At 45.7% G+C, this 19,304-nt stretch overlaps 1 protein-coding gene across 1 annotated transcript in view; it reads left to right on the top strand.

The window, feature by feature from the left end:
* ST8SIA1 (ST8 alpha-N-acetyl-neuraminide alpha-2,8-sialyltransferase 1) overlaps positions 1-19,304 on the top strand; it is an 83,733-nt gene that overhangs the window by 39,909 nt on the left and 24,520 nt on the right. Inside the window, exons 3-4 of the mRNA XM_083700836.1 lie at positions 10,784-10,893; positions 16,546-16,638. Of these exons, the coding sequence (XP_083556962.1) occupies positions 10,784-10,893; positions 16,546-16,638 (203 nt within the window). The remainder of the gene's footprint in view (positions 1-10,783; positions 10,894-16,545; positions 16,639-19,304) is intronic.

The following is a 19,304-nucleotide window of genomic DNA, read 5'->3' as shown; positions in this document are numbered from 1 at the left end:
TTTGGTTTTCGACCGTTTTGGGAGTCAAATGGTCTTCCAGAATGGATTGTGTTTGAAAACCGAGGTACCACTGTACCTGGGAAGAAGAAATCATGACTTTCATCGCCTCTATATGAAACTCTTTGATGCTTTCGAGGGATTCATTGTAGTGGATAAATGAAACCAGCAAAAAGTTGCCCCTTTTGTCTCGAATGCACAGAAGCAGCAAACCTGAATTTATGCACAGCAGCTCAGTGATAGAGCATCTGCATTGCTTGTAAAAAGCCATAAATCCAATCTCCAAATGCCTGGAACCCTGAAGACCTCCTGCCAGCCAGTGTGGACAGTATTCAGATGGATGGAACAATGGCCTGACTCAGTGTAAGGCAGATTCCTATGTCCCTGATGTGGTGAAAATGATCCTAGACTAGGCATAGGCAAACTCCGGCCCTCCAGATGTTTGGGACTACAATTCCCATCATCCCTGACCGCTGGTCCTGTTGGTTAGGGATGATGGGAATTGTAGTCCCAAACATCTGGAGGGCCGGAGTTTGCCTATGCCTGTCCTAGACAGAACCACTTTGGCCTGTGGGGTGGGTGGCATGTTTCAATGCTCTCCCCACCCCAATAACAAAATTAACATTAAAAAATAATAATCCAGCATCTTGCATTCATGTGTATGAAAAACCATGGTTTTTAGTTTGTGCACCAGGAACTATAGCAGAGAACCTTTGGTTTGGGAAAGAGTTAAGCCCTTCCCTGTTCCAAATTATTCCACTCCCCTGCTGCTGCTGCTGCTGCTGCTGCTGCTGCTGCTGCCGCCGCCACCAATTGTTGTTGTTTAGTCGTGTCCGACTCTTCATGACCTCATGGACCAGAGCACACCAGGCACTCCTGTCTTCCACTGCCTCCCGCAGTTTGGTCAAACTCATGTTCATAGCTTCGAGAACACTGTCCACCCATCCTGTCGTCCCCTTCTCCTTGTGCCCTCCATCTTTCCCAACATCAGGGTCTTTTCCAGGGAGTCCTCTCTTCTCATGAGGTGGCCAAAGTATTGGAGCCTCAGCTTCACGACCTGTCCTTCCAGTGAGCACTCAGGGCTGATTTCCTTCAGAATGGAGAGGTTAGATCTTCTTGCCACAAATAATATTATTTATTAGTATAATTGGCTGCTGGGAGTTTTTGATTGCATGCATTTGTATGCACTGTGTGGTTAAGCCTTAAGGAAGAAAGGTAGCTTAGCTATCCTTGACACGATTTCTGTGGGGAGGTCTGAGGCCAAGGAGAGGATGTGGCGAATGCAACCCTCTCCGTTCTCCTGGGCCTCGCTGTAGTTTTCAGCACAGACGACTTTAAGAGCGTAATAAAAGGCTCCTGGGTCAAGCAGAGGGCCCATCTAGTCCTCTTCTCAGAGTGGCCTCCCAGATGCCTGGGGAAAACCTGCAAGTAGGAGCCAAACACAAGAGCCCTCTTACCGTCTGTGGTTTCCAGAAAATAGTGTCCAGAAGCGTTGCTGCCTCCAAAGCTAACAGCCGTCGCAAAATTTATAGAGGTGCCAAATGGCTCCTTAAACCTGGGCTACAGTCGCCAAACCAGAATGTCTAGTCGCCATTTTCGGGCCAAACAGCTCAAAAGTCAATCCGGCTTTTAGGTTCCCGAAATTCGTCATGATTGTGCAGATAAAACATCCTGGATAGATTTCTTTTTTCAACATCTTCTTTTATATATATATACACATTTTTATTGATTTTTTAACATATCCATTCCAACAGTCATACAACATAACTTCTCATCTTATACAATATTTTAGACTTCCATCAACACCTCTGATGATTTTCCATTCTTTATCACTTATTCTGCCTTTCTTAATTTCTATATTACATTTAAATGCCCTTAACTAATAATTCTCATCATAGTCCTTCTTGCTGTATTTCAAATAATCTACCTTACAAAACTTCTTGCAGTCCTACTAGCGTAATCTGTTCCTCACCATTACTTTTCAAATAGTTCATATATTTACTCCAGTCTTCTAAGAATCTCTGACCCCACAGGTTTCGAATCCTTCCTGTTAATTTATCTAATTCTGCATAGTCCCTGGGTAGATTTCTAAAGGGTGTGTTGTTAGTGTGTAAAAACAGCCAAGGATCCAAGAATTCCCAGGCATGCACTTCCAGATGGTGGGGACGGCAAGCCCAGGGGGCAGCTCCCCCGCTCCCCGGATCACGTAAATAAATAAAAATACTTAACTTACTGACCAATTGAATTGTAGAAAGCTCAGTTCTTCCCCCTCTAACAAAAGTCCTCCCCCCAACAAAAATCCTGGCTACAGCCATGCCTGGTGAATTTTGAACACTGCCCAAGAGTCATCTATTCCAACCCTCTGCAATGCAGGAATCTCACCTGAAGCATCCATGAGAGTTGGGCATCCAATCTCTGCTTAAAATCTCCAAGGAAGGAGAGCACCACCTCCTGAGGGAGTCCGTTCCACCGTCTAAGCAGCTCTTACTGTCAGAAAGTTCTTCCTGATGTTTAGTTGGAATCTCCTTCCTTGTAACTTGAATCCATTGGATCGAATCCTATCCTCCAGAGCAGGAGAAAGCAAGTTTGCTCCATCTTCCATTGATAGCCTTGTCTTCTATGAATTTGTCTAATCCTCTTTTCCAACCTTCGAGACTAGATAGCTATTGGCTTGCTCATATTCAAAACTACAGTGGTACCTCTGGTTGCGAACGGGATCCATTCCAGAGGCCCGTTCGCAACATGAAAAGAGTGCAACCTGCAGCGGCGCGTCTGCAACCTGTAGCGGTTGCGATTCGCCGATTCTGTGCATGCGTGTGACGTCATTTTGCACTTCTGCGCATGCGCGAGCAGCAAAACCCGGAAGTAACCCTTTCCAGTACTTCCGGGTCGCCACGGGACGTAACCTGAAAGAACGTAACATGAAACGGACGTAACATGAGGTGTGGCTGTACGCTTCAGGTTACATACGCTTCAGGTTACAGACTCCGCTAACCCAGAAATAGTACCTCGGGTTTGCTTCAGGTTGAGAACAGAAATCATGCGGCGGTGGCAGTGGGAGGCCCCATTAGCTAAAGTGGTGCTTCAGGTGACGAACGGACCTCCAAAACGAATTAAGTACGTAACCAGAGGTACCAATGTATTTCCAAAACTCTGTGTTTTCAAAACACTCTCCATTTTGCTAGCACATATCACTGGCTTCCAAAGCATGAGCGTTGTGCTTTCAAGATAGTTATTCGGTCACTCTTTAGAGACTCCTGTGTCTGTGCCTCACAACCACTTTCCTCCCAAACGCTTTGCTAGATTTAACATGGGATAAGAAGGATGATAGCTGAGGAGTCCTGTATATGGTGAATGAAACTTCATGCCAATGTATGGAACATTTTAATTTTAAAATGCTTCAAAGTTGAATGTTGTCCCTTTGTACCACTGATCTAGAAAGAAAGAAAACACCGTTTTAAAAGGTTGCAAACTGTGTGTCTGGTCTGACTCAGAGGTTGAGCAAACCCTGAAAAATCTGGTTGTTTTTTTTCCTGGGGCTGCAGTCACACAGAAGAGATAACATTTAATCAGATGTATCCCTGGATGCCGCTGAAAAATGTGTCGCTGTATTAATTGGCGCCAGGAAACAATGAGTGTATCCATGGGTCTTTACAGCTTGCAGTGATCTCATGCAGCCTCATCCAGTCGCTTGTTTATTCACATAATGAAGTCAGCCTTCACAGTACTAAACCTCCAGACCTTGTCTCCGTCCCTCTTCTCCTCTGGCGTCTTTGCTTTGTGGATCTGCCCAAGGTGGAGCGCTGAAAGAACAGTCTTTTAATAATTACAGGGGGGAACTGCAACCATGTGTTGCAGTAGAGTCTCATCCTCGTAATAACAAGTGCTCCTGTTTAGGGCTGCAGCCAGCCAACCAGGCCCTCTTGCAGAAGACCCCACCCTGCTTCCCAGTTTCCCATTTTTCTTGTCCAGCTGTCATTTCACATCCCATAGCTATTGAGCATTCTTAGTCCCCTCTGAGCTTCTGCCACCCACCTCTGTTTTTTGTTTGTTGAGCAGGGGAGCTCCCTTGCTGATCCTGCTTGATCTTTCAGGTACTTGGATCCCAAGACATTTAGGGCCTTTTATGCTATACGGGAAGTGGACGGGTGGCGCTGTGGTCTAAACCACAGAGCCTAGGACTTGCCTATCAGAAGGTTGGCGGTTTGAATCCCCGCGACGGGGTGGTGCTCTGTCCCAGCTCCTGCCCACCTAGCAGTTCAAAAGCATACCAGTGCAAGTACATAAATAGGTACCACTCTGGCAGGAAGGTAAACAACATTTCTGTGCGCTGTTCTGGTACGCCACAAGCGGCTTAGTCCATAGCTGTCAACTTTTCCCTTTTCTTGCAAAGAATCCTATTCGGAATAAGGGAATTTCCCTTAAAAAATGGGAAATGTTGACAACTATGGCTTAGTTATGCTGGCCACATGACCCAGAAGCTGTCTGCGGACAAACGCCAGCTTCCTCGGCCTATAGTGCAAGATGAGCGCTGCAACCCCAAAGTCTTCCGCAACTGCACCTTACGGTCAGGGGCACCTTTACCTTTAATAATAATAATAATAATTTATTATTTATACCCCGCCCATCTGGCCGGGTTTCCCCAGCCACTCTGGGTGGCTTCCAACAAAACACTAAAATACAATAACCTATTAAACATTAAAAGCTTCCCTAAGCATGTCCAATTGACACGTGATCACTGACACGCAGGATCCGGAACAGGGTGAAACAGGTAAAATTGGAGCGGGGTGGAAAGTGCTTATATGTGCTCCACCAACATACATGGGGTTCAGGAATGGAACTAATACTTTGAATAGTGGCTGGTAGCTCACAGGCAGCCCCCCCTTTTTGCCCCTCCTTTAGAAAGAACCCACCAGAGATCTGGTCAAAGATCAGCCTCCATCAGAGAATCGTAGAATTTACATTTGGAAGGGACCATGAGGATCATTGCATTTGCAATGGATTTTTAAGCTGTCCCATAATGGGGATCGAACCTGCAACCTTGGCGTTATCAGCACCACGCTGTAAGCAACGGAGCGATTCAGGACATGAATGACTAGCTGTGCCCTAAAAGTGCAGAGAGAACACTGGGGCTCTGACTCTCATTCCCTGTGTTAGCAATGTTCAGTCCGAGGCTGAGAGCAGATCGTTGCATAGGCAAAAGGTCACCATCTACAGTCATACCATGGGTTGAATGTGCTTCGGGATGAGCACGTTCAAGTTGCGCTCCACGGCAACCTGGAAGTAACGGAGCGCGTTACTTCCGGGTTTCACCGCTTGCGCGTGTGCAGATGCTCAAAATGACGTCACGCGCATGCGCAGAAGTGTCGAAAAGCCACGCACACGTGCTCAGACGTGCCATCACTGGTTACGTCTGCTTCTAGATGCGAACGGGGCTCCGGAACGGATCCCGTTCACATCTAGAGGTACCACTGTACATGCAAAAGGAGGAGGAGCCCTAAGTTTGTGGAAGTGCAAAAAGCTTTAAGGAGGTAAACTGAACCGAACCAGAATAGCACAAAGAGGACTAAAGGTTGCTCAGTGGTTAAGGAGTTCTGAGTTGGTGACAGAATGAAGAACTGGTGGGAAGGGGTGTGGAATGGAGTATCCTGGAAATGGCCACCTTGAACCCTTAGCAGGAGCCACCCTACACTGACATTCCATTGCAACTCCTAACTGCATGATAAATAGCAATACATAACTTGCTCATGGAGCATCTGCAGATTTGTGGCTGTTTCCAAGTTATCTTCTGCTTTGCTCTTATCGTGTCAAGAAACCCTCACCTTAGTCTCCACTTCCTAAGATGTGTTACTGATGCGAAAAAAGAAGAAGAAAAATTCCACTCCCTCAACATTAACATTGGAGAAACTATACATGCCAGAAAGAGCCCTTTTGGGCATTTAGCGGCAGCACATTTCTGGCCCGAAAGCTCATTTTTAAAAAATAAAAAATTGTCCAGTAGCACCTTATAGACAAACTAAGTTTGTTCTGGTATATGCTTTCGTGTGCATGCACACTTCTTCAGATACACTCAGCTCATTTTTATAGAATTTTGGCGGTGCAGGAAAGCAGAATGGAATCCATTATTCTCCTCTTGCTATTGTAAAGCATCACTCCAACATCTTTTCGATTAGTCAGAGCCTTCAAGGTTTTATGGCCAACACCAGACACGTCTTTAATACAAAACGCCTTTTCCAAAGCATCCTTCTGATTTAAGACTACATCTTTTTGTGAATCACACAACAATAAACTGTGGAAGAGTACCTAAGATCTTGAGGTTTAACAAAGGGTTTTATGAGTGCAGATAGAAAACCTCTTTTTGTATCACTACTATCCAAGCGAGCTTCCTGTTCAAGGTTTGACACTTTCCATATTATTCTGGTGCTGTGGCCTGACAAGTTCCTGTAAGCGAGGCAGACCACTTCATCAAAGCTCATCATATTTCCAAGGCCATCTCTAGATCTGATGCCTTCTGTTGCATTATACACGGCCAGCGCTTCATTTGTCTTCCACTAGCTAAAAGGCTGTCATTATGATGCACAGGTTATTTTAAGAGGCAGATTGAACATACAGAGGTGCCTTGGTTCTCAAACTTAATCCGTTCCAGAAGTCCCTTCCAGAACCAAAGCATTCCAAAACCAAGGCGTGCTTTCCCGTAGAAAGTAATGCAAAACAGATTAATCCGTTCCAGATTTTTAAAAACAACCCCTAAAACAGCGATTTAACATGAATTTTACTATCTAACGACACAATTGATCCATAAAATGAAAGCAGTAATCAAGGTAAAGGTAAAGGGACCCCTGATCATTAGGTCCAGTCGTGACTGACTCTGGGGTTGCGGCACTCATCTCACTTTATTGGCCAAGGGAGCTGGCATACAGCTTCCAGGTCATGTGGCCAGCATGACTAAGCCGCTTCTGGCGAACCAGAGCAGCGCATGGAAACGCTGTTTACCTTCCCGCCGGAGCGGTACCTATTTATCTACTTGCACTTTGACATTCTTTTGAACTGCTAGGTGGGAAGGAGCTGGGTCTGAACAACGGCAGCTCACCCTGTTGCGGGGATCCGAACTGCCAACCTTCTGATGGGCAAGCCCTAGGCTCTGTGGGTTAATCAATGTACTATACTATAAAATAAATAAGACAGTATTGTAGATGATAAAAATTAAAGTTAATTTTTCCCTTACCTGCACTGATGATAGTCCTTGTTTGGATGGGGGGGGGTGGCTTCACAAAAATGAATCAACCGAAAAAGCCTCAAAAACAAAAAATGCAAAATAAATAGCAAAAACAAAAGCGCCAAACTTAATCTGTTCTGGAAGTCCATTTGACCAAAATGTTGGAAAACCAAGGCGCAGCTTCTGATTGGTGCAGGCGCCCCGGAAACAATAGCCAACAGCTGCATCGGACGTTTGGCTTCCAAAAAATGTTCGAAAACCAGAACATTTACTTCCAGGTTTTCAGTGTTTGAGAACCAAGGTACCACTGTATAGCAGCACTTTCTTGGTTTACTGGGACCAGTTGGTTTACTGGTGGTGACCTTTAAAGCTTTAACTGTTTGGCGGTCCAGAGTATTGAGAAATTAAGATGTCAAGGCTGCCTGCTTGCACATCTAAGTTACAACTGCATGCATTGTATATTATCACTGTTCAATGGGATGAAATGTGCTATGTTGGGGAGACATGATTAAGACTTCTAGCAAAAACCAGCAATTGAGTTCCCCTGGGACCATCTTTTATGTGAGCAAAGAGGAAGGGTTTGGAGTCACCAACCTCCTCCAAGGAAATTCTCCAAAGGGAGATCCTGATCTGATAGTTACTGATCTATCCAGCGTGCTTTTAATAAAGATGAAAAATATGTGAAGGGTTAAAAAGGAGAAGCTCCCTCTTTCTCAGATTTTGAGTCCCAGGTGAAATATCAGGGGTAGATCACATGCTGATGTCAACTACAGATCCCTACCTGATGTCAACTGTTTAAAAGAGCAAGTGATGCAAAAGAACCACCTTTGCCCGAGACCCCAAAGAACCACAGTCAAAGTAGACAACACTGAGGTGAGCTGACCTATTATAAGGCAGCTTGGAGTGCAGCATTGCTGAATGAGGACTTACCGATAAATTTGATCCCCTTTATTCAGGCCTGAATCAAGACCAGGGGTCAGCAAACTTTTTCAGCAGGGGGCCGGTCCACTGTCCCTCAGACCTTATGGGGGGCCGGACTCATAGCTGTCAACTTTTCCCTTTTCTTGCGGGGAATCCTATTCGAAATAAGGGAATTTCCCTTAAGAAAAGGGAAAAGTTGACAGCTATGGCCGGACTGTACAGTGGTACCTCTGGTTACGTACTTAATTTGTTCCAGAAGTCCGTTCTTAACCTGAAGGTTCTTAACCTGAAGCACCATTTTAAGCTAATGGGGCCTGCTGCGCCGCCGCCACATGATTTCAGTTCTCATCCTGAAGCAAAGTTCTTAACCCGAAGTAATCTTTCTGGGTTAGCGGAGTCTGTAACCTGAAGCGTATGTAACCTGAAGCGTATGTAACCTGAAGCGTATGTAACCCGAGGTACCACTGTATTTTGAAAAAAAAAATATGAACAAATTCCTATGCCCCACAAATAACCCAGAGATGCATTTTAAATAAAAGCACACATTCTACTCATGTAAAAACATGCTGATTCCCGGTCCTTCTGCGGGCCGGATTGAGAAGGTGATTGGGCCGGATCCGGCCCCTGGGCCTTAGTTTGCCTACCCATGATCAAGACAGTGGCTTTTTGGAGCAACCATAGAATAATAGAATTTGTAGAGTTGGAAGGTAGGGCGAGGGTGGTCTTGTCTAGCCCCTGCAATGCAGGAATATTTTGCCCAACATGGGGCTCTGACCCACGACCTTGAGATTATGAGTTTCATGCTGTAGTGACTGAGCTAGTTTAGGGGTAGAGTTTTGTATGCGGAAAATCCCAGGGTTTTTAGGTGCTAGGGTGGGATAAGACCTTGTAGATAATATGGCAGGGGTGGGAAATGTTTTCAGCCCCAGGTCCCATTCTCTTATGGTGAGCTTTTCAGGGGCCAGGGACCAGTGGCGATTGAGTCCAGATTCAGACTTTTACCTTTTGTCCAGCAGGCTGCATTCCAGCCAAGCAGAAGTCGGTTGTTTCTGTGCACACATACAAACACCTCTTTACCTTCCATTCAAGTAACCAAGAGGCAATATCTAAGTTAAATGGGAAACTTCATAGAATTGTGGAGTTGGAAGGGCCCATGAGGGTCATCTAGTCCAACCCCCTGCAATATAGGAATCTTTTGCCCAAAGTGGGACTCGAATCCAAGACCCTGATATTAAGTGTCTTATGCTCTACTGACTGAGCTATCCAGTTTCAGCCATGCAAAAGCCCTTTGAGGGTATATAGAACAGCCAACTAGGGATATATCCTGGGAAGAAGTGGTGTTGTCTTGGGAGGATAATGAGGGCCAGGTAGAGAGGTGTGGAGGGCCACAAGCAACTCCCAGACCTGGTATTGCCCACCCCTGCTAAATAGACTCATGGTCTAGTTTAGCAGAAGACAGTTCCCTAGATTTGTGCCCGCAATCCTATAATTCTGCTAACAATAACATTCTATTTTTATTAAGGCACCGTATAACAATTACAGTGCAGACATAATTATATTATGCTGATCATTTGCCAGGCTAGAAAGGATGATTTGTATGCTCAGGCCTCTGCATGATGTTTCTTAGAAAGCAGCTTGCTGAAGAACCCAGAAGATATTTACATTCCTGGGAGCCAGGATTAATATCCAACTGCCCGAGGCACCGAAGCGCTTCAAATTGTGTTCAGCCTTGATTATAATAGTATAAATATTGTTTGTATTTTTTATTCAATATTGTCGGTCTCTGTGGGAAATTGGCATAATTAACAACGGAGAATTGCTGCTGCGTAATAGGTATGAGCTTGAACTGAGGAATCTTCAACTCTCACAAATGCTCCTTCTCGCACTTTCAGTTCCCTCTTCTGCAAATTCTTCTGCAGATTCCGACTAATAATCAGGAAGAACTTTCTGGTGGTAGGAGGTGTTTGACAATGGAACAGATTCCCTTGAGATGTAGTGGACTCTCCTTCCATGAAGGTTCTTAAGCAGAAGTTGGACGGGCAACCATCTGTCATGTATGTTCTAGTCAAGATTCCTGCATTGCAGAAGGCTGGACTGGACCCTCAAGTTCCCTTCCAACACTATCATTCTATGATTCTATGAACTGCAGTCAAAACCACAATTAAATAAGCAGAGAGACCATAATTTATGACTTTGTGAGGCAGTTCCCTGGTCAATCCTCTGAGTATTTCTCCTTGAGAGGTCTAATAAGTCCAATACCAAGGAGGTGGCAATGTATTCAAATGTAAAAGATCTGCTATGATGGTTAGCTCTTGTCCCGTTTGTTCCTCTGATTATATGTGATGTGTGTTTTTTCCACCATAAAAAGTTGGAAACCTTCCCTTCTGTGACGGATAACAGAACTGCCGTGGCAGGAAACTCGTGTCCCTCCAGATGTTGTTGCCCTCTAAACTCTCCTCTGCCCTGGCCAATGTGGAACATGGAGAGGGCCCGATGGGAGTTGTAGTCCTACAACATCTGGAGGACTCCGCTTTTGGCTCCTAGCCTTGGCCTAACCTCTCCCTAAAACCCCTTCCCGCCTAGCTGGTCTCCACCTGAAGCTCCTGTGTGAAGTCCTCCATAAAAACGGGCCTTGTTTTCTGTTGCCAGGCAACGCCATTCCAGCTGCCATTGAAGAAATGCTCTGTGGTAGGAAATGGTGGGATTCTGAAGAACAGCGGCTGCGGCAGACAGATAGACCAAGCGGACTTTGTCATGCGGTAAGACAGTGGCCCCGCTGTGGCATGGCGTCCCTGTTCCCTCCATCCCCCTTGTTTCTCACCCACAACCATCCAACGACATGGGTTTTTCCCTTTTGTTTGTGTTTAATTAACCGTAGACGGTCTCTTTTTCTCCCTCAGAGTGATTTATAGGGATGGGAAAGAGCCATGGCAGATAGGGCTTTTCCCTCCCTGAACAATGCAGGTGCCTGTCACTCTTCAGAGGCATCAGGGGAAGATAGCTGAGTGAAGGTGCTTTAATCAAACGGAAAACTAAGAGAGATGGAAGAGCCTCAGGTCCCTTCTGGCTTCCTTTGGACTCTGTTTTCTCAGAAAGAGAAGAGTCTCAAGGCTCCATTTGCACCATGCATTGAAAGCACTATACCACTTGAAACACTTGCGCACACCCCATGGATCCTGGGAACTGTAGCTTGTACAGGCTGCTGAGAGTGCTTAAAGGTAAAGGGATCCCTGACCGTTAGGTCCAGTCGTGACTGACTCTGGGGTTGTGGCGCTCATCTCGCTTTATTGGCTGAGGGAGCCGGCGTACAGCTTCTGGGTCATGCGGCCAGCATAACTAAGCCGCTTCTGGCGAACCAGAGCAGCGCACGGAAATGCCGTTTACCTCCCCGCCAGAGTGGTACCTATTTATCTACTTGCACTTCGACGTGCTTTCGAACTGCTAGGTTGGCAGGAGCAGGGACCGAGCAACGGGAGCTCACCCCGTCGTGGGGATTCGAACCGCCGACCTTCTGATCGGCAAGTCCTAGGCTCTGTGGTTTAACCCACAGCGCCACTTGCGTCCCATTGCTGAGAGTGCTTAGGCGACCCCTATTCCCTTCACAGAGCTACAGCTCCGTGAAGTTAGAATTGTAGAGTTGGGACCATCTAGTCCAGCAAGGAATCTTTTCCCCAACGTGAGGCTCAAACCCACATCCCTGAGATTAAGAGTATCATGCTCTACCAAGTGGTCCTGCTGGCTAGGGATGATGGGAGTTGTAGTCCAAGCAACAGCTGGAGACCCACGTTTGGGAAACCCTGGTGTATACAATGCTGCGTTAGATGAACCAGTAGTCAGACTTGGCATAAGGCAGTTTCTGGTGTCCCGATGCTTTTACTATTGCTTTTTTGAAATACACTCCTAGGATAAAATCTGATAAAGATAAGAAAAATTAAATGGAAAAGACTGAAGCTAAGGGGCATAGCATCTCCTTCCCATGTAGTAGGCCTCGGGTTCACTCTTATGATGGCATCTCCAAATAGGGCTGGGAGACACCCCTGTCATAAACCCCAGAGCACTGCTACCAGTCAGTGTAGACAACAATGAGTCGAATGGACCAGTGGTCTGAATGCCATGAGGGCATTGCTTATGTAACCTGACCGCCCAGTTGCCAACTCAGGGGCAAAAAGAACGGTGAAATCCATGTAATGAGGAACTGTGAACAGGCCTTTGGAGGATGCCGTCTGGGGTCTTGGAGTTCCTGCTCCGGCCTTGTTTTCAAAATGGCTTCCCAAGAAAGCTAGTTGCTGACCATGAATGTTGACAAAAGGCTCCTTATCCCTAGAGCACTGGCTGTTTTATCCTGGAGTATTCAGTACAATTTCTGGCCCTGTAATTCCTGCCAGTGTGATATATTGGAGCCCCAGAGGACTGTTGCTCACTTAGGCATAAATGGAAGAGTTTAATAGCCTTCACAGATAGGAAGAAACTGGCGCTCACTTGGCCCCCAGCCCTCGCACCGCTAATGTCACTTTGAGGTTTCAAAGGCGGTAGAGCAGGGACTTGCATTTGGCTTCTCTGTCAGTTCCCCGCGCTGGAAAAGATATTGATGTGATGTGTGTAAAGGACAGTACAAGCAAGCTGACAAGTTGTGGGTTCCACAGATCAAGGTGAAGTGAAATGTGAAATTTCACGGCACGTCTTAGCGGGAGGAGATCTGAGGGACGGGAGGGGAGATCTTTCTGAAAAGAAATGCTTTTTACAGGCCCATTTTATCTATGTCAGTCAAACACAGTCGGGTAGAGAAAGCTGGTGGGGAGACGCTTCCTCCTTCCTCTCAAAATATAGCAGTCATTTGGTGAAGTTGGATGTTGGAAAATTGATGACAGACAAAAGGAAAATCTCCTTCATTTGGCACACATTTAAACTATGGAATTGAGCATAAGAACGTAAGAGAGGCTCTGTTGGATCAGGCCAAAAGCCTATGTAGTCCGGCATAATTTGCAACCACAAGATGGCCACGAACTTGGACTACAACTTCCCCAACAGGTTTGGGAAAAACTGATCTGGTGTCTTATCCTTCCCTTGAACCCTGCAGAACATTCCTGCTAGGGCTGGGGAGCCTGGATAAGAATGACATTCTGCGTGCTTCTTGAAGAGTAGATTGTCTAATGCAGGGTTTCCCAAACTTGGGTCTCCGGCTGTTTCTTTTGGTGGGTTTGGTGTCATTAAAATGCATGCAGCCAATCAGCATATTTCCCCTGTTCCATTGTCTAGAAGCCACAGGGTTTGGTCTGAATAGCTGGGTTCTTGCTGAGTTTCCATCTGGCTACTCAGCCACATCCTTCATTTTCTGCAATATTGTCTGATGAAGCTATTCTGGTGAGAAAAACAAAACACAGCTCCTACTGGGATGGAGTAAACTTGAGTTCCCAAAGGAACAGTATCCATGACTGATTTGAACATACTTTGAATCTTTTTGGCTGATCAGTATCAAGATAAAGTAATTATATCAAATCTGTGTAATTACCGGCCAGCTGCCAATCTCCCGTTCTTGGACAAGGTTCATGAGCGGGTGGCCGTGGATCAGATTTCAGTACTCTTGGAGGAAACCGATTCTCTAGATCCATTTAAATCATAATTTAAATGCTTTGATTGCCTTTTGTCAGGAGAGACAAGGGAAATGAGTCCCTGTTCATTTCTCAGTAGCTGTTGATACCATCAACCATGGTATCCTTCTGCAGTGGTGGTTCCAGTCCTACGTGGATGGTCGTTTCCAGAGGGTGATGCTTGGGGAGTGGTCTTTGATCCTGTGGAGCCTTCAATGTGGAGTTTTTCAGGGTTCAATTTTATCCCCCATACTGTTTTACATCTACATGTAAGCGCTGGGTGGGGTTATCTGGAGGTTTGAAGTACGTTGTCAGCAATATGCTGACAACACACAGCTCTACTTCTCCTTTACATCTGCAGGTGAGGCAGTGGGTATGTTGGACTGCTATCTTGCCTTGGTAATGGGCCGCATGAGGGCCAACAAACTGATGCTCAATCCAGATAAGAGTGAGACTCTGTTAGTGGGTGGTCCCCTAGACCGGATGGATAGGAGGTTGCCTGTTCTTGATAGGGTTGCATTCCCTCTGAAGGAGGTTCTTATGGGTCCATTGTTGTTGCTTGAAGCTCAGGTGACCTCAGTGGAGCAGAACACCTTCCATCAGCTTTGGCTGATGCTCCAGCTTCGTCCCTATCAGGGATAGCTTAGCTTCTATTGTCTGTGCTCTGGTAACCTCTAGGCTAGATTACTGCAGTGTGTTATACATGGGGCTGCCTCTGATGATGGTTCGGAAACTTCAGCTGGTTGCTCATTGGGGCAAGATGGTTTGAGCATACATCACCAGTTCTGGTGGCCCAACTGCACTGGATGCCAATTTGTTTCTGGTGCCAATTCAAAGTGCTGGTTTTGACCTATAAAGCCTGAAATGGCTCAGGATCACAATATCTCAAGGACCACCTCTTCCCATATGAACCAACCCCAGACCCTGTAATCATCATCCGAGGCCCTTCGTCATGAGGGGCAGAAGGTGGCAACACAATAACAGCCTTTTCTGTGGTGGCTCCCCATTTGTGGAATGCTCTCCTCAGGGAAGCTCGCCAGATACCATTACATTCCTCTTCTCCCCGGCCTTTGGCTGATTACAACCTATGGCTTACTACGCTGTAGAGGGGTGCGTGTTTTGTTTGTTATTATGTTATGTATGTTTGTGTTTTTATACTGCAAGCCACCCTGTGATCTTCAGATGGAGGGCAGTATATAAATTTAATCCATCAATAAAATAATAAAATAAAGGGGAAGGACAGTCATTGGAACAATGAGTCAGAGAACGGTCAGAGAAGGCAGATGACGCACTTCTACTGATGATGCCAAGACCTTGTAATTTATTGCTGGGAAGGGAGAAAACATGGCAGGCTTAGATGAGGCACCTGCCAAGAATCTAAACAAAAACTTGATTGCTCCTCTGCAAAATGAACAGAAACAGATAGGCCAATCTGGACTCCACACAGATGCAACTAAGTCTACTGCCACCTAGTGACTATATGGTGACACCATCTTCACGGGAGATCACAGGAGAACTAGCGACACCAAGTTATTTGAACAAAGGCAGAGATAAAAGGTAAAGGTAAAGGGACCCCTGACCATTAGGTTCAGTCGTGGCCGACTCTGGGGTTGTGGCGCTCATCTCACTTTATTGGCCAAGGGAGCCGGCGTACAGCTTCCGGGTCATGTGGCCAGCATGACTAAGCCACTTCTGGCGAACCAGAGCAGCGCATGGAAATTCCGTTTACCTTCCCGCCGGAGCGGTACCTATTTATCTACTTGCACTTTGATGTGCTTTCGAACTGCTAGGTTGGCAGGAGCAGGGACCAAGCAACGGGAGCTCACCCCGTCGCGGGGATTCGAACCGCCGGCCTTCTGATCAGGCAGAGATACATGTGCATTAAATAACTGAAACAATGACACGCATTCATTGGTGCAATCCAGTGATCCTTGGGATGGTATCTCAGGGGGGCATGGTACCCTGCAGACCCCTCACTCTTTGCAGCCAGGTAGGGACACTTTATTTATTATACGTTATTTATTTAAAGCATTCTTACCCTGCTCTGGAGCCATAAGCTCCTAGAACAGGTTAAGAGCAAAGACAGGAGTGCTGACTCTGAAATGTCATCGAGAAGACGGTCCGTACCCTCAGCTTGGCAATCCAAAAGGGGACTGGGAGGGAGGAGGAAGGAAGGAAACTCAGGCACTCTTTCTTAGTTCCAGAGTTCTTGTAATGACCTCTTGGGGTGGAAATATTTCAAAGGAGCCAAATTCTGCTGGCCTTTGAGGAAAGGCCCTGCAGTCTTGCCTATGTAGTTGCCCTTTAACTAGAGATGCCAAGAATTGCACCTGGGAATAGATGACCATTGTGTGTCTCTTCCAACTCTACAATTCAGTGATTCTGCATGCAGTGAACCGTATTTTTCACTCTATAAGTCGCACCAGACCATAAGACGCACCTAGTTTTTGGAGGAGATAAACAAGAAAAAAAATATTCTGAATCTCAGAAGCCAGAACAGCAAGAGGGATCGCTGCGCAGTGAAAGCAGCAATCCCTCTTGCTGTTCTGGCTTCTGGGATAGCTGCACAGCCTGCATTCGCTCCATAAGATGCATACACATTTCCCCTTACTTTTTAGGAGGGAAAAAGTGAGTTTTATAGAGCAAAAAATACGGTACTTGCTGTGACACTGGACTCCAGCCACTGCTTGGCCATGCCAGTCTTTGGTGTTTGATGGGGGTTTTCTTTTCTTTTCAAACGGTGGAAAGAAGGAAAGAAAGAAAGAGAGAGAGGGGAAAACAGCAGAGAAGTTAAAATACATGGTGTGTTTCTGTTTCTTTCAGATGCAATCTTCCACCTCTCACCAGTGAATACAGCAAGGACGTTGGGTCCAAAACTCAGCTGGTAACTGCAAATCCCAGCATAATTAAGAAAAGGTAGGAAACGGATTGTTTGTTTCTTCTGAAAGGAACTGGCACGCCGAGCAAAGGGTCTGGTGGGGAGAGAGTTGGCGTTTACGGTCACGGTGTTGGCAGTAGAATAATTATATTCCTCTGCAGGCAGCGATGGAAGAGCTTGGCAGACTGAAGGCGAGAGCCATTTCTCATCTGATGAGTTAATAAATCTTAGCACGGCTGTGCCACACTCCAGCAAACATTAAATTGCTTTGCAGTAAAGTGTCTCAAAAAGTAGACGGGCATGTTTATGGCACAAGGACAGAATGGTTAGGGTAGCATATACATTGCTGGATATCAAGGGTGCATCAGATGCAAGACAAATGAGTACCCGTATCTTAATTCCCCTAGAATCTCAGCTAGGGCTGGGTGAGACGTGGTTTGCAACATCATGATATATCGCCATCCAAACATTGTGATATACCGATATATCATGATATCTGAAATAAGGATGGAGCTATGTTAGATGGCTGGCTTCATGGTTTTTCTTGCCTTGGGATTTTTGCCAGTGCCTGTTCTAATCCGTTTCCCTCTGCTGGGGGCAGGGGAGAGCGGAGCTGGCAGAGTTAACAGGCACTGCAGGAATCGAGAGAAGCATTAGCTGGATTCACGGTTTTCCCCACATTGTGATTTCTGCATAGCACACACACGGAAACACGCATCATGATTCGCAATATATTGCCAGGTTAGAAACTATGAAACCAGTATCATGATATGGACTTCAAACCGGTTTTGAATGATATACAGTGGTATCTCAGGTTACATACGCTTCAGGTTACAGACTCTGCTTACCCAGAAATAGTACCTTGGGTTAATAACTTTGCTTCAGGATGAGAACAGAAATTGTGCTCCAGCGGCGTGGCAGCAGCAGGAGGCCCCATTAGCTAAAGTGGTACCTCAGGTTAAGAACAGTTTCAGGTTAAGAATCTGAAGAAGTGTGCATGCACACGAAAGCTCATACCAAGAACTAACTTAGTTGGTCTTTAAGGTGCTACTGGAAGGAATTTTTTTGTTTTGACTATGGCAGACCAACACGGCTACCTATCTGTAACAGGTTAAGAACAGACCTCCAGAACGAATTAAGTTCTTAACCTGAGGTACCACTGTATCAATATATTGCCCAGCCCTAGTCTCAGGTTTTAAAAAAATATTATTTTCAAACAAGTTTCTAGACCTTATGGCTACAAATACATGTTTCATGGCAAATTGAAATTTCACAAGTCATAGGGTGGCTTAATAAGTTGTCCATGAATTTGGGTTAGAGCTCAGTTCTCTGCAGAGATCCGTGCTCCTCCTAAGCCAGAATGAATTATTCCTTATTTCTTACTAGGAATAATAATAATAATTACCTGGCAAAAACGTAGCGGGCGATTCAGCACAGCTTTAAATTCTGTGGCATTAAAGAAGCGCAGCCCTTGTCTGGAAGAAGGCATGAAATGGATTCTCCACTCTGCTCCTTAAATAAATACTTAGTAATGTTGAAAAGGAACAGATGACCATAGAGCAGGAAGAAGACAGATTATTTCAGGCGTTAAGAAAGATGTTCCGGCTACTTACATTAAGAATAACGGTGTGTCTTTAAGCCTCCTCTTTGCTGAATGTCCATAAACCCATGAAAAAGTATTTCTTTCAACTAAGTTTGGATAAGATGTGACTTCCTCTTCGGTATAACTGTGTGTCGTTTAACAACAATTAATAATACTTTGCTGAATCTGATCCGGAGGAAAAAACATTGTCTGTTATTTGCTGGTTGAAACACTCACGCCTAGACACACTTATTTAATTTGATCAATGATAGCTTGGCTCAGTTTAATTTCTTTGCAATATTTGGTTTCAGTTAATTTCCGTGCCGTATCTCTCAGGCTCATCTTCAAACGATAGTTTAATTAAGCAGTTGGTGGGTGTTCTCAATTAATAAACAAATATTATATCCTTGACCCTTGATGTTGATGCTAGACTTCGAACAAAGGATTGTTGGTTCCATCAGACATTATTTTTCCATATGCTGTTCATTTCAAGGCTTGAGATTATACTCATTTGAGCATATCTACATGAAGCCGCTAGGAGAGATAATCAGAGGGGTTTGGACTGGGTGTCCCATCAATATGCAGACGATACCCAGCTCTACCTCTCTTTCAAATCAGAACCAGTGAAGGCGGTAAAGGTCCTGTGTGAGTGCCTGGAGGCAGTTGGAGGATGGATGGTGGCTAATGGATTGAGGTTGAATCCTGACAAGACAGAAGTGGGGGACAGGAGGCAGGCTGGTGTGGAGGACTCCCTGGTCCTGAATGGGGTAACTGTGCCCCCGAAGTACCAGGTGTGCAGCCTGGGAGTCATTTTGGCTCACAGCTGTCCATGGAGGCGCAGGTCAATTCTGTATCCAGGGCTCTCTCTGACTGCTCATCATCACCCTACCACCAATCCCCTGGCTCTGAACCTTCTTCCCCTGGGGGTTCCCAGAGGGTTCCCCAGCAGCTGCCTCCAGCCACTCCTCTACATGCAGCCAGTCCATGGCATTGAGCGTGGTGAGACAGTGCCCCATTTGTCCTAATGGACCATCTGCCATTGTCCTGCCTTTGGCCAGGGGGGATGATATTCTTGAGATATTTTGTTGCCATTTTATTTATTTGTGGACTACCTTAGGATTT

Source organism: Podarcis gaigeae (genome assembly GCF_964106915.1).
Source record: "Podarcis gaigeae genome assembly, chromosome: 10".
Classification (NCBI taxonomy): domain Eukaryota; kingdom Metazoa; phylum Chordata; class Lepidosauria; order Squamata; family Lacertidae; genus Podarcis; species Podarcis gaigeae.
The sequence above is the reverse complement of the archived record's forward strand: the minus strand, read 5'-3'. Positions and strand labels throughout refer to the sequence as shown.